A 15,203-nucleotide genomic window follows, 5' to 3' on the forward strand; every position below is an offset into this window, starting at 1 on the left:
GTCAAAATTGTCAAAATTGTCAAAATTGTCAAAATTGTCAAAATTGTCAAAATTGTCAAAATTGTCAAAATTGTCAAAATTGTCAAAATTGTCAAAATTGTCAAAATTGTCAAAATTGTCAAAATTGTCGAAATTGTCAAAATTGTCAAAATTGTCAAAATTGTCAAAATTGTCAAAATTGTCAAAATTGTCAAAATTGTCAAAATTGTCAAAATTTTCAATATTGTCAAAGTTTTCAAAATTGTCAAAATTGTCAAAATTGTCAAAATTGTCAAAATTGTCAAAATTGTCAAAATTGTCAAAATTGTCAAAATTGTCAAAATTGTCAAATTTGTCAAAATTGTCAAAATTGTCAAAATTGTCAAAATTGTCAAAATTGTCAAAATTGTCAAAATTGTCAAAATTGTCAAAATTGTCAAAATTGTCAAAATTGTCAAAATTGTCAAAATTGTCAAAATTGTCAAAATTGTCAAAATTGTCAAAATTGTCAAAATTGTCAAAATTGTCAAAATTGTCAAAATTGTCAAAATTGTCAAAATTGACAAAATTGTCAAAATTGTCAAAATTGTCAAAATTGTCAAAATTGTCAAAATTGTCAAAATTGTCAAAATTGTCAAAATTGTCAAAATTGTCAAAATTGTCAAAATTGTCAAAATTGTCAAAATTGTCAAAATTGTCAAAATTGTCAAAATTGTCAAAATTGTCAAAATTGTCAAAATTGTCAAAATTGTCAAAATTGTCAAAATTGTCAAAATTGTCAAAATTGTCAAAATTGTCAAAATTGTCAAAATTGTCAAAATTGTCAAAATTGTCAAAATTGTCAAAATTGTCAAAATTGTCAAAATTGTCAAAATTGTCAAAATTGTCAAAATTGTCAAAATTGTCAAAATTGTCAAAATTGTCAAAATTGTCAAAATTGTCAAAATTGTCAAAATTGTCAAAATTGTCAAAATTTTCAATATTGTCAAAGTTTTCAAAATTGTCAAAATTGTCAAAATTGTCAAAATTGTCAAAATTGTCAAAATTGTCAAAATTGTCAAAATTGTCAAAATTGTCAAAATTGTCAAAATTGTCAAAATTGTCAAAATTGTCAAAATTGTCAAAATTGTCAAAATTGTCAAAATTGTCAAAATTGTCAAAATTGTCAAAATTGTCAAAATTGTTAAAATTGTCAAAATTGTCAGAACACTCTGAATTTTCAGAATTCGTCGTTTGGATTTGTGGGTTTGTCAATTTAACGATTGTTTAACGACAATTTGTTGTAATTTAACGACAATTAGTTGAATTTCTTGATCTTTTAAATTGATGATTTTTTGTTCTTTTCTTTTGTGATTTTGCTAAATGTTTTACCACCCTGATGCGTACTGAATTTTGTTTGAACTGCACATTGGCTCCTACTTTTCATCAAACCAAACAGGTTCGGTTAGCTTTTGCTCTCTGAAATTCTATGGTAAACCCTAGAAAGTTTTATCTGCTAAAAACATTCATTTCGGTTCGGTTGAAATATTTGGAAGCCCCTTCTGCCTATGCGTTGATGTGGGTCGATGAATTGCTAGGGATAAATCAATTTGTATTGCAATATTGGATGGTGGATATGTGCTTTTCGAATGCTTCGAAAAGTTTGATCGAGTGGTTGTAAAATATTTTCATGTCTAGTTTTTCTAACTCAAGTATTAAAAGCACTATAAAAAATATTTTAAATATTTCGCCCAATGTTCAGGAAAACATTTCAATTTGAACTTTATCTAACCAAGAAAATCTTGGGCTGTAACCCATTATTCACAATGACGAATACAAGTATTTTCAAGTTAAACTAACTGAGTTTTCCCTCCATTTCTTTCTATTTCCAGATAATTTCATCTCGATGTGCTCGGAGTTTTTCCTACGCTAAGCTGCGTTCACGATAAGCTGCTTTTGCTGCTGCATTCTACGATTTGGGGAACAAACTCAATTGCTTGAAACGAATTGGAGAATCACGCCCGGTGCAAAACGCATCAACTTTTAGTTTCCAGCAGCAGCAGTGGTGAACTCGTAGCGAAACTTGTTCGGCATTTTTAAACCCATTCCGGGGCAAAGGCAGAGCCGGGAAAGAACTGGAAAATTGTAGCAGAGCAGAAAAAAAGCTAAGCCGCACCAAACTTGCTCCACAAAAGCGAGTTTTCGTTTGGCAGTCGTAAATATTTCCTTCCAAACGGGAACATTTTGCTTAAAAACTTTCGCCAAACCCGACCATTACTCGTGTTTTAACAAATAAGAAGGAAAAAAAAAACGGGGGGGAAAGAGAAACATATTTTCCCATTTTCAGTTTCCGATAAGTATTGTGAAGTTCATTTTTTTTTCATTCCAGTGATCGTGCGCAGCTGAGAGAGAGAAAGAATTAAAAAAAAAAGAAGTAGAAACTGCTGTGTTCATAAATTTTAGGAACTTTCCTTTCGCATTTTAACCTACCGAAAGCTTTTGTTTCCGGTTTTGAACGTGATCGAGGAATAAATTTTGGTTTAAGCTCTCTTCTGAGAGGTTGAAAAAAAAAATAAACAAAAGGTAGAAAAGTGATAAAAAACGTAAAACTTAAACCCAACAAAGAACAATAAGTGAGAACAGCAATTAGAAGTGTTGTGAAGTGTGTTTATAGATCAGTGAAGAAGAGGTTAATTTTGTTGTTGTTGTGAGAGAAAGTAAAACAAACAAATAAACAACAAACACAATGGCGGCGTTCATTGCTAAACAAATGGTGGGCAACCAGCTGAATGCGGTAAAAGGTAAGTGATAGTTATTGTTGAATATAGTTAATGTGGTTAACAACAAAAATAGTTTCCATTTGACAAAATGTTCAAAAAATTTAAACAGTAGAGCTAAAGGGTTTAAAATTAAAATATATTTTTTCAGTAAAATCTACCTAAAAAGAATAGAAAAATTTAAACAATCAAACGAAACAGTAATTGATGTTTTTTTATGAGAGACATCCGTGTTTCAGAGAATTTCGAAGTGGAGATAAGAAGTTTTGATCGATATTATAAGTAAACCGACGTGTTTTGCTTCACTTTCGTTAGTATAATAACACGTATGTTATGGTGGCAACAAAAAGGGCCAATTCTAAAACTAATCATATCATTTTGTAGATTGGCTGCAAAATGTCAGCCCAATCGGGCTTGTTTAAGGGGTGCTTCAAAGCGCTCAAAGTCTTTTTTTACCCTCAAAAATCACCTTAGAAGGGAACCAAAGGAAATCGGAAAAATTGAAATTTTAATTTTGATACCAAATGTCTTATATGTAGAGGTGTACCGAATAGTGGTATTCGGCGAACGGCCGAAAACCGAATATTGACCTTTTCAACTATTCGGCCAAACGAATATTTTGTTGGGTTATTATTTTAATTTCCTACTATTTCCTCGTGTTTTTGAGTCGATTATTTTCAATCAGATGATATGAACAGATGATACGAAAATCTCTCTTATTTGAATAATTTCACCAATAAAAAAAGGTAAAGGGGCATCAGATGACTTGTCGCATCTAGGGCGTTTATCACCAAAGAAAGAGAATATGGAATAGAGAAATAGAGAATAGAGGAACCCTGAAATCTGGAATAAAACACATCGAAACAGGTGTCAAGCAATTTGAAATTGTTTATTTGATATCGAACTAGACGAAAGTAGAATTTGAGAAAGATGTCTTCAAACTAGTTGCTAAAAAGAACGATGATCTATAACCTTAACCTAAGGTTGCCAGGTTTGCCCGGTTTTGCCTGGATATTTAATACCAAATTTAAGAACAGTCCGGCCCAGCCTGGTTGCCCGGATTTCATCGAAAAATGGCCGGATTTTACCTGGATTTATTCTCTTTATTTGGCAAATTTAACAAAAATTTTTCTAGCAAGTTTTATTAAAAATAATCATGGAAGCTTTTTTGGGAGCCTAAAATACGGTTCAAAATCTATGGATAATTATTGATGAAAAATTATTTTTAATTTTTTTTCTTGATTTTTGTTGAGGAATTTCTGAGTTTCGACAAAATTTGCTCGGATATTGGCCGGATTTATGGTTTATGGTTTTTATAAAAAAAATTGCCTGGATTGTCCGGCCCGGATACGTGCTAAAAAAATATCTAGCAACCTTACCTTAACCATACCATACTTTTAACCACACCACGGTCGGGAAATTCAAGAAAAAATTTGGAAAAAAATGAAAAAATGGCAAATTTGAACAAAATCTAGTCCATAAACATGCAAAAGGAAAGTGAAAAAAAACTTGAAATCTAAAGTTTTCATTAAATCACAGCAGTAATATTAAAATTGAATCAATCGATTAAACATAAAATTGAGTTAATTTTGAAATTGTTTGAAAATCGTTTTTTTCTTTGACTTCGCAAATATTTTTAATAAAGTCGAACCAAACCCGGAAAGTTTTGTACAATAAATGCGCATACCTACCAGATTCGACTTATCTCGGATTCTTAATTGGATTTATGGACAAGCCTGCATATTTCAAGAAAATCTGGAATAAAGGATAATCAAAGAATAAGGTGTTTTTCAGAAGCAAAAACTACAAAAGAGAACATTTGAAAATTTTTCATTTTAACAAGGAAATAATCGATTTGTGCCGGCACAAAACTTCCGGATTGGATGAGGTTCCTGAATTGGAATGGAATTAAGCAGATTTGACCGCAAAACCGGATCATTGAGTTCTGGGATTGCTTTCCGGAGAAGTAAACTTCAAAACTTTAACAGAAAGATCAAGAATTGCTTGCAAGTGTGCTTAAGGTGTTTCCCAGGTCCTCATTGCGCAGAAATGGTCGTTATGATTTTGAAGGCCAAAAACCGCGTTTATGAGGGACAGGTTCAAACCAATCGAAAAAATAAACGAAGGAGTGAAAGCAAGCAGGACTGATAGCGGATGTCAATCCCAAATGATGTCTTAACGGATTCGAAATCTTTCTGAGCAATTGGACGAAGCTAAGTATTGAAATAATTTAAATAGAAATATTTTTTTTTAGTTTTCAACTCGGGGATTAGTAGTTAATTGACACACAGATAATACTTGTACCTATGTGTGTATTCATAGAAGTGGTTGAAGAATTTTGTTATTATTATTTTTTTGTTTTTTTGAATAATTTGCTCACGACAGTTATCAACATTTCGTTTTCCAAAGTATTTAAAGCACAAAAACACAAAAATGTTATCTAAGTTGTTATATTTCTATATCTATCATGATGGACTGTTTCATTTCGGGATTTTCTGTGAAACTTATAAGGTCTTTAGCGTTTCAAGTATTGTTGAAAAATTCCGTCAAATTAAAAGGTTGTGTAGGACAAAGACTAGTAGATTTTAAAAGGACATAATATTATTCATTGAACATAGAAAGAAAGTTTTAAATAATGAATCATTTGAGATTCTTTGAAATCTATTTGAAGAATTTACGTAAGGTGTGATGATGAAAATCATTTACAAATCAAGTTTTAAAGAAATTTTCTGAGCTTAACGAAAAAAAAACTTCAGTCTCAATCAATCTCGCTGGCCTTGAAAGTGACAGTGTTTGTAATGAGTAAATTGGGAAATATTTTATAATTTGGTGAGATTTTTATAGGCTTATTATTGTTATTATAGTATATCTTGAATAGAACCACACGAAAGATTTCTTGTAAGGGACTTTCATCTTTCTAATCACTTGTAACAAACAAATTAAAATGTTTTTCAGATTCTTGATACATACACAGAATTATTTTTTTGTTTATGTGAGGGTGTTTAAGTTTAAAATATTGAATGAAATTGACTAACAACAAAACCCAGGTGAAACAAATACCTATGTCAAATAAAAAAATAAAAGCTTTCTCAATGGCAAGTGGCTTTGCAAGTAACACTGTATTATTTTGAGCATCCAAAAAAAAAATTTTCTTTAAGGCTCATTAAAATTCTAAAAAATAGTTCGTTTATTTAAAAATCAAAGCTATTGATAAGAGCGTCAAAAATAGGTTAAAATATTCGATTACACTAGTCAAAAGTGTCTCCTGATTATATCCTTTCTCCCAAATCTCCGAACCAAATTTTTTGCTAGGATGCAGAGGTGACCTCGGTCCTAAAGCACGAATTATTTCTTACATCCCTTTCTCTCTTTCCAAACTATCAATTGACTACTAGGACGTGGCCGGCGCCGTTATTGATGATTAAGTTTTGGGCATTGTGAATGTGCTGCCAGTCCCAGACACCATTCATTTGACTTTTGAACAAAATTGGTGGCCTCGGTCAATCACGGAGTAGCAACCATTGGCGATGTGGAATTCGTTCTACTGAGCCACGCCAGCAATCATGGTGTTCGAAATGCAAATAATATTGATCTTATTCAAGAAATGTTTCCAAAACACGGTTAATTAAAAAAATAAGGTACCATTAAGAGAGCAGAGATATTTTTCTCAAAGCAGAAACATTTCGGATTCAATGATTAAGTTGTATGTGAGTACCCAGACAACCATTTGATGGGTATTTCGAATTTGCAACGCAAATATACGTGTAAACATATCGTAAATAATGTAGCAAAACCAGTATATACTTATCATTTTGGAGGCTATATATGTACATTAGCAAACATATTCTTGATTTGGATTGTATTAAATTACGATTTGCACGACTTGTCATGCGCATCATTTACGACTACCCTGATTCTTTTTGGAATAAACTATAACAATTTACATCATCATATAGATGATTGAGGTTGTAATATTCGACATTTTTCGTAACAATGTGGTAAGTTTGACGACTTATTTGGTCGTCTTTTGCGACTTGAGTGCAGGGCTCTAATTTTCCGTCAGTTGAATAAAAATAAGATTAGTTTTTTTTTGTACTTTAACCTATTATGGTTAACTTATCCCCAAAAATAATAAAAATAAGATTATTTCAAAGAAATGCGTTTTTTGCTGTCAAATTCAAGTTTATATCGTACAAATTTATTATTTATTTATTTATTTATTAAAGGATAATCAAAGAATTAAGCTTAACTTGACATTTTTTGTCAAAAATCGACTTTCTGGGAATTAGTTGATTTTTCTAAAAACGGCAGGTTTATCTAGTCCTTGAAAGACGATTTTTAACCAACTTTTTATCGAGACAACACTCTACAGAGCTACAAATTTACTATTGAATATTAAAACAAATATGTGACTTATTGTCTATCCATCTAGGTCTGGAGAGCTAACCCGATTTTTATATATTCTTATCGTTGGCAAAAAAGGGTTTACCAAATTCGGAAGGTTATTCCAAATGAAAGATAAAAGAGAAGAGAACTTTTTCTTGGGAATGGATTTTTCAAGAGATTATCAGGAGCAAACCATTGAACATGGAATTTTTGTTTTATACCGAGAAAATACTGAAACATTTTGGCATGTTTGATAGTAATCCCAAAGGCAAACCAAATGGATTCCTGATCATGCTTTCAAGGTATTTAGTAATCTGGCATCGTGTTCAGCAAAACGTCAAAAGACGGCCAATCTGTCATCTACGTAAACTTTCACTCTGTATGGCAATCAATGAAGGAATGTGGTTAATAAACCTTCCTGGCGAGCTTGGTGTGGCTAACACCACCACTTTTCTAATCATGCAATACAATTTCCCTTGTATTCAATTCACAAAAGAACTTTGGAGTCATCAACGGATGAAGCATTTGGACCTGAAATAAATGTTCATTCGAGAACTGATTCAGCCTGCGAAGGTTCACATTTAACACATCCGTCGGGAGAACCAACTTGCCGATGCATTCACCAAAGTACACGAAGGCACAGCATCGAAAGCTATTCGAGAAGCAAATTGAAGGGAGGTGTTGAACTACACCATCTATAGATTAATCGCATTTGAAACTGATAAAAAATGTGAAATTTCTACTGAATACGAATATTTGATTTGAACAAAAAATAGTTTCTATTTTGAAAAATCATTGAACAATTCTTATCTTCACAGTTTAAAATAAAATACAACTGTAATGTTATGATTTTTCTTAATAAAAAACTGTCTCAGGAAACACCTCATCGTTGAAGAATAGACGAAGAGAGAACTCGTAGCGTTCACTTGAATTGTTGCCATTTGAACAGATTGGAAATCATTAGTTTACGATGTTTCTCCAAAACAAAATGTCTTTAAATCCCATACAAACTTATTGCTCGTTGAGCGACTCCTTCCCGTGATCCGATCTAGCCCAAATTTGGCATGAGATCTTGTACTAGGCCCTGGATTGATTTTAGCCTGCAGCGCATAACCTTTTCAAAAGTCAGGTCATTTGGGGCCGATTCTCTCCCCGAATTTAATTTTTTTTCCCACAGAACGACAGGAAGTAGAGATAGATGGTAGGTTCTGAAGAGATTTGGTCGAGATCAGAAATTTCGGATATTTGTCCAGTAGTTTCTACTGCTATGAGAGCAACTTTGAAAAAGCGATAATGTTTATGAAATCGAAAACGCAATAAGGAACACCATCCTTGGGTCAACTAAATACATTCCCTATTTTATCGTTGTTAGTAGAATGCAAATCTCTGACGGCAGGGAATATTCTGTGATCCGTGATACAGAGAATGCATCCAAAGTTGAAAGTGAGAAATTACGAGAAGATCGAATCAAATTATTCATTTCAATATCTTTGGTTATCCAATAATCTTAGGTCGAGCACAAAATGCCCATAGTACATTGTAGATGAAGAAGTTTTGAAAAAACTTTTGATTTGTCCGATAAAGGAATGATTTTTTGTAAAAAAAAACTGGCAGCAAAATATGAATCATGCAAATAAGGATCATTTAGGGAAAAAAAACCTCCGAAGAAAAAGACCTCTCAGGTAAACGAATAGGTGTGTACTTTACAAATCAGCTAAATAAAAATTTATAGTCCAAAACCGTGATTAATTTTACAGCTATGATTATCTAATATATAAAGATGAGTTGGACTATATATGTTTGTTTGTTTGTATGCACCTTATACAAATCTACACCGCTTAACCGATCAGTCTGAAATTTGGTACAGTTATGTGTTTGGACCATGGAAAGGTTTTAGTAATAGTTTTGAGTCCCTCCCACCTAAGAAAAGGGACCCTCTCAAACAACTTTCGTTTTTTTTCACACGAACCAAAAGTCATGGCACCCATTTTGGCCAACCGATTATTTTTCCTTTAGCGGGGTTTTTTTCACCATCACCATGGGCCGGGCATTAGAAACGACCATCCAGAGTTCACGTGTACTGAAAGTAAATCAAAGCTTGCTCAACATTTTAAATTTGAAAGGGGAAATTTTGGCGCGTGTTTTTATCCCTTCTTCTCTTCAAAGAACGTGGTACTGGTACGAGATATTCGGATGCAATAATGAGCCTACATTTTGGACAACTAGCCTGTTAGTAATATATTGACTAGAATTGTTGTAACTTTCAAAGTGCTCCCTATCGCCGTCGGGTAGGGGGGGGGGGGGGATGGCTTTGAGAGTCTTCAACAATATACAATGAACTTACCAGTGAATTCACTTTTTTAGCTGAATAACTTTTTGGACTGAGTTCTGAAAACTAATGAACCGAGTTTCATAAATTCCAGCTTTTAAGAACCAATCATTTTCATATTCTTGGAATTTCTATAGAGAAAGAAAAATTATCTATTTAGATTCAGAATTATAAGGCTGCGATTTCAACGTTTTGATGGCCGTCGAGGAAACCAAACGGCGGAATATAACTTTTGGTCACCAATGTGTTGAATTCATCCAGTTCTAATAACCTATACATTGACCACTATTCACAATAATCAATGGAATAACTGTGTCCCAAAAAGAGAAATTTTGAAAAAGAACTCAAATAAAACTTTTATCATAACATTATTAAATGGCCGATTTTGGTTCCAAGATGATTTGTTTTCGATAACTTCATAAAATTTTAGTAAAAATTTTAACATCTAAGAAAACAAATCATACAACGGTGTGAAATAAAACAGCGAAAAAAGCACACATACAATTGGAAACATGCAAAGTGAGTCTTCAACAAGGTTCAATAAGGTTTGGAAGTTTGTTTTGAGAAATTTCTAAGTAAATTAAACTTGAACATACCAGTTAACGGAGAGATCATCCATGTTGAAAAGCGGGATAATCTTTAAAAACAATTTTCATTAGATGGGGGATGGGAAAGATAAAAAAAACAGTTTTCTAATTTGAAGATAAAAATGCCAAATAATGCCCATTCAATTCAAGCTTTCTTAAAAATGGTGAAAAAACCTCATAACGTTTAAGTATTTTAATTTTATGAAAACAATAAACATAGTGAATAATCTCAATCAAACCTTTGAAGAAAAACTAACAAAACTTACACGGCCTAACATGGGCCAAATTTATTACAATAATGAATATAAAACTTTCAAAATTTCTAAAAGAAAAACGACTCAGTTTGATTAAGATTTTTGTGAACCCGAGCAAGGCCGGGTAAAATCCGATAGTTTGATTGATAAAATTTATTACAAGAATTCTCTCCAAGTGTTTTTTTAATTTCTTAATTTTTTTTACTGAGTCATCTGACCAGAATTTCTGTAAGAAAACTTGTTTAAAAATAGATCAAGACAGTTCTTGATCACATTTTGTTTTCAAATTAGATTTTTTTTGTAATATTTGTCATTTTTGACATTTTTGTCATTTGAAACGGTCGGTTAGCTCAACCGGCGTATTAACTCAGGGTCGGCTAAACTTAGGAGTGAAACACCAATGCATGGGCACGAGAAGGAGGACGCACGCAGAGAGGAACCAAGGACAATTAACCCTTCCGAAGTATACCGGCTCTGGTTAATTAACAAGAGGGAAATTTCATTTTAATATTTATATTTTTTTCTCAAATCAACACACAACATTAGGAAGGGAGGTCGGTGCGGCCGTTCTGCAACCCGGTCCTTCTTGGCACGACGAAAATTCAGGTTATGGGCAACTTGGGTTCAATATGGGATATGATGGTTGACACGACGAAGATAGATTTGGGTTCTATTTGAAGCCTTATCTTGAGTCTTGGGGCTTGGACATTTTGGGTACAAGACGGGGCATTACCTTGACACGATGGTTGATGGCGTAGTGTCGATGCGGCCCGTACCTGGCATTCATGGGTTGAAGTGGGAACATGCGGTCTAGCCTACGAATGGAGCCAGCGGTCTGGGTTTCCTTGCATGCACGGCTATGCGCTCTGTTTTGCTAGGTCCACATGGACGATGGCCCTTGGCGCTACCGGAAAGGAATTCCACAGTCGACCTCGGCTGCTGGCGGAACGTTTTACCGATGATGTGGCAGTCAAAATGGCGTCAACTTGGCCGGGATCGAATGGTGACAACGTGGCTGATGGTCCGGATTATCCGGGCGATTTTATCCATGCAATCCCAAAGGCTGTTTGATGCGGGATGCAGGGGATATCAGCCCGATCCCGGCGTATTTTTCGGCCCTTAGGCGTTTTTTTGTCGACCACTGCACACGCGGTAGGTGATAATTTTCACCAACGAAAAAAGGCTTACACTTTTGACGGAGCGTGTCCGTCCAGCTTGACTGTTCAACCACTTCTCCCGGTTTTTCGCGATCATCCGATCCTCCTTGCAAGCCCAATGATTCTCTCTCCATTCCTCTCCCGTTCTCCTGCTCTCTACCGGATGTCGATCTGTCACCTAAACGCAAACTCTAGTGACGTACAGCAGCTTATCGTTTCGTTGAAATTCGACGAGGTGGGGATAGGATCATAGGGTGACCAAGGACATAGCCACAACTTCGGGTATCACTCCCGGGCACGGAAGCAGGCCCGCATCACGTCACCGGTCCGGGTTGGGCGTATCCCAGGGCATCGCGCTCTGAAATACCCCGGACAGATGATCTTCCGTTTTGATACTTATACCGAATTTGTAACTCTTTTTGCAAATCTCTCCCTATCAAACGACACAACTATAGACAATATTTCCTACTATACAAAGAGCCTTTTACAAACCAATAACAAAATTAATACTTTAAATATTTAAACTAGAAAAACAAACTATAATATACTTGGGATGGGTATTAACAAACCTATTTTTATTAATAACAAAGTGCATTGTTACCATACACATTTTTGTCATTTTTGTCATTTTTGTCATTTTTGTAATTTTTTTTGTTTTAATTTGAATCTTAAATCTGATTCTGCAATCTGAATCTGAATTTGAAACTGAACTCTAAATCTTAACCTGGATCTGAAATCTCAATCGGAATCCATAAATGAATCTAAATATGAAATCTGAGTCGAAAACTGAAATGTGAACTGAAATCAGAAATTGAAACTAAAATCTGAATATCAAATCCGGATTGAAATTGGAATCTTAAATTAAATCTAAATTTGATAGGTGAAAGCTGAAAGAACTTTAAACCTCAAAACAAACAATGTTGGTATTCTGAGCTATCACTAACTAGATCAAACCCAAATGTTAAACATGACCGAATCCCAATTAGATTCATTGTTCTTTAAATCAATCAAAATTCAATCAGATCCAGTAGCCAATGTCAATTAAAACTTCTATGGAATAAAATTTGAAAAAAAAAAATGTTAATTCTTAAGTAGAACTCTAGTTTGTCAAAAAGTCCTATGGAATGAACGTTTTCAAACGTGTCCGAAATTAAATCACTTCAGGAAACATGACGAAAGCTTTGCTGAGACCGCTGCTGGTTAATATTTTATGAGAATTTCCATCCACCTTAAAGAGCAATATTTTCCAACGAGTTCCAACTTTAATTTTTTATTGAAAAGCATGTTTGCAAAAATGATCAACTTTTATTGCCTCAGGTGATGAAAGATGAATTGTCCACAGAATTGACCATTCTGATGAGAAAAAAAGGAGAGATGATTCTACCCATAATTTCATTAATCATCAACTATTAATTTCCCGCACATGTCTGCAGCATCCTTGCCAGGGTCGATCAATTGGGAGGTCCATTTGGAGCAGCGCAGCACAGAGTAAATTCGTTCTGTAATGCTCTTCCCAGCCGCCTGCATAAATCATTACTAATGGCCAGAGTGCTCTCATAAATTATTCATCACTAATGATTGCAAGTCGGATTTCTACCCCTCAACTCACCTCACTTCGAACTTATTTTTTTTTTTTTGGAAAACCAGCTGGTTCGGTGGATAATCATCGAAATATTCGTTTCGTTCTTTTTTTATATCCATCTAACAACTCATCTCTCCTAGGAACATTACTGAACAAAGAAATTTCCTGTTCATTCCACATCTTCTAGGATAAATTCCTCCAACAAAGGTATTAGCAACTTCTACCAGGGAAAGATTAAATAGGAATTCCAGTATCCCACTTACAACGCCATTACCCCATTTTTTGCTATCGTCGTTGGAGTTGATGATGCGTATGTGTGTCTGTGGTGTGTCTGTGTGCGCGCGCTGAACGGAAGCCAAAGTGAGACAGGAAAACCCTTACGTGAGAAAATGTCCCTCTATTATTCCAATAGATTGACCGACACGGGCCCCGTTTGTTCATTCATCCTTTCCCTGGCCCAAGGAGCAAATAATCTTCGCACCTTTTTTTGTGTGTGCGCTCCCAGGAATGGACAATTTTCCAATCCGGATCCGCCCAGACACACGCCACCGCAAGAAAAAAGATAGAAAGGGGTGCCTAAAATATCAACTTTTGCTCGAGTGGAATGCTGACGTCGGTCGTCGAACGGAAAAAATTAAACCCAACGATAGGCAAAAGTAGGAATGAAAAAAAAAATCTGAATCACCGGGTACCATCAGAAATCCACTTCTAGCTTTCCTTCTGAGGAAAGTGGGTAAGGAGGAGTCCAACCGGCAGAATCTGCTTCTGGTAATCGTATTCATCATCAGGATCACATCAGGATTGTCATCGAGGCTCTTTATTTTCCCTCTTTCTTGGCTGCTGGACGAATGAATGTGTGAGTGTGTCTGAATCTGTATGTGGGAAGGATTTCGTTCTACGTTTTTCTCGACTGGGCCCAAAGTGATTGTGTTCAAAGTCATTGTTCGAGGAAATAAGGTCCATTTTCCATCGCCGGTCCAAGCCAAGAAAAGAGGAAAGAACCGAAAAGGGGAGGGTGGATTTAAAATTCCGGAACGTCCACGCACTTTATCATCGTCGGTCGGTATCTACGAAGTGGAGTGATTTTTTGGGATTCCCATCCATTCATTCGGCTAGGTCCCAAACGAGGGGAGGGTCCAGGAATTTTCCACTCCATGAAAGGGTATCGTGTTGGAAAATTGGATGAATTGTACAAAATCAGATCGGGCTGTAAAGGAGATATCAACTTTGAAGTAAGAGTAAATATCAAAAATAATAGACGCTTTTTTAACTCAGAAAAAGTTATTCGAGCAAATGATGTTTTTATCAATAAAAAATTTTGGACTCAAACTGTCCAAAAAACATCTTTTGAGTGCTTTAAATGTGCTTCTCAGTTTTCATGTTGAAAATACTGTAGAAAATAACAAAAATTTCAAAAATGACAAAACTGACAAAATTGAAAAAAAAAATTACAAGAATGTTAAAACTGACAAAATTGAAAAAAAAAAAAAATACAAAAATGACAAAAATGACAAAAATGACAAAAATGACAAAAATGACAAAAATGACAAAAATAACAAAAATGACAAAAATGACAAAAATGACAAAAATGACAAAAATGACAAAAATGACAAAAATGACAAAAATGACAAAAATGACAAAAATGACAAAAATGACAAAAATGACAAAAATGACAAAAATGACAAAAATGACAAAAATGACAAAAATGACAAAAATGACAAAAATGACAAAAAGGACAAAAATGACAAAAATGACAAAAATGACAAAAATGACAAAAATGACAAAAATGACAAAAATGACAAAAATGACAAAAATGACAAAAATGACAAAAATGACAAAAATGACAAAAATGACAAAAATGACAAAAATGACAAAAATGACAAAAATGACAAAAATGACAAAAATGACAAAAATGACAAAAATGACAAAAATGACAAAAATGACAAAAATGACAAAAATGACAAAAATGACAAAAATGACAAAAATGACAAAAATGACAAAAATGACAAAAATGACAAAAATGACAAAAATGACAAAAATGACAAAAATGACAAAAATGACAAAAATGACAAAAATGACAAAAATGACAAAAATGACAAAAATGACAAAAATGACAAAAATGACAAAAATGACAAAAATGACAAAAATGACAAAAATGACAAAAATGACAAAA

At 34.0% G+C, this 15,203-nt stretch overlaps 1 protein-coding gene across 5 annotated transcripts in view; it reads left to right on the top strand.

Moving 5' to 3' along the window:
• The first annotated feature begins 2,325 nt into the window (after positions 1–2,325).
• Positions 2,326–15,203, top strand: part of LOC129745086 (complexin) — a 276,770-nt gene continuing 263,892 nt past the window's right edge. For 4 of the 5 annotated variants that reach the window (XM_055737924.1, XM_055737931.1, XM_055737939.1 and 1 more), the window contains exon 1: positions 2,326–2,759. In XM_055737924.1, the coding sequence (XP_055593899.1) occupies positions 2,705–2,759 (55 nt within the window). In that variant the 5' untranslated portion in view covers positions 2,326–2,704. The remainder of the gene's footprint in view (positions 2,760–15,203) is intronic. The other variant, XM_055737954.1, reaches the window with a different exon arrangement.

Source organism: Uranotaenia lowii, chromosome 1, assembly GCF_029784155.1.
Source record: "Uranotaenia lowii strain MFRU-FL chromosome 1, ASM2978415v1, whole genome shotgun sequence".
Taxonomy (NCBI): Eukaryota; Metazoa; Arthropoda; class Insecta; order Diptera; family Culicidae; genus Uranotaenia; species Uranotaenia lowii.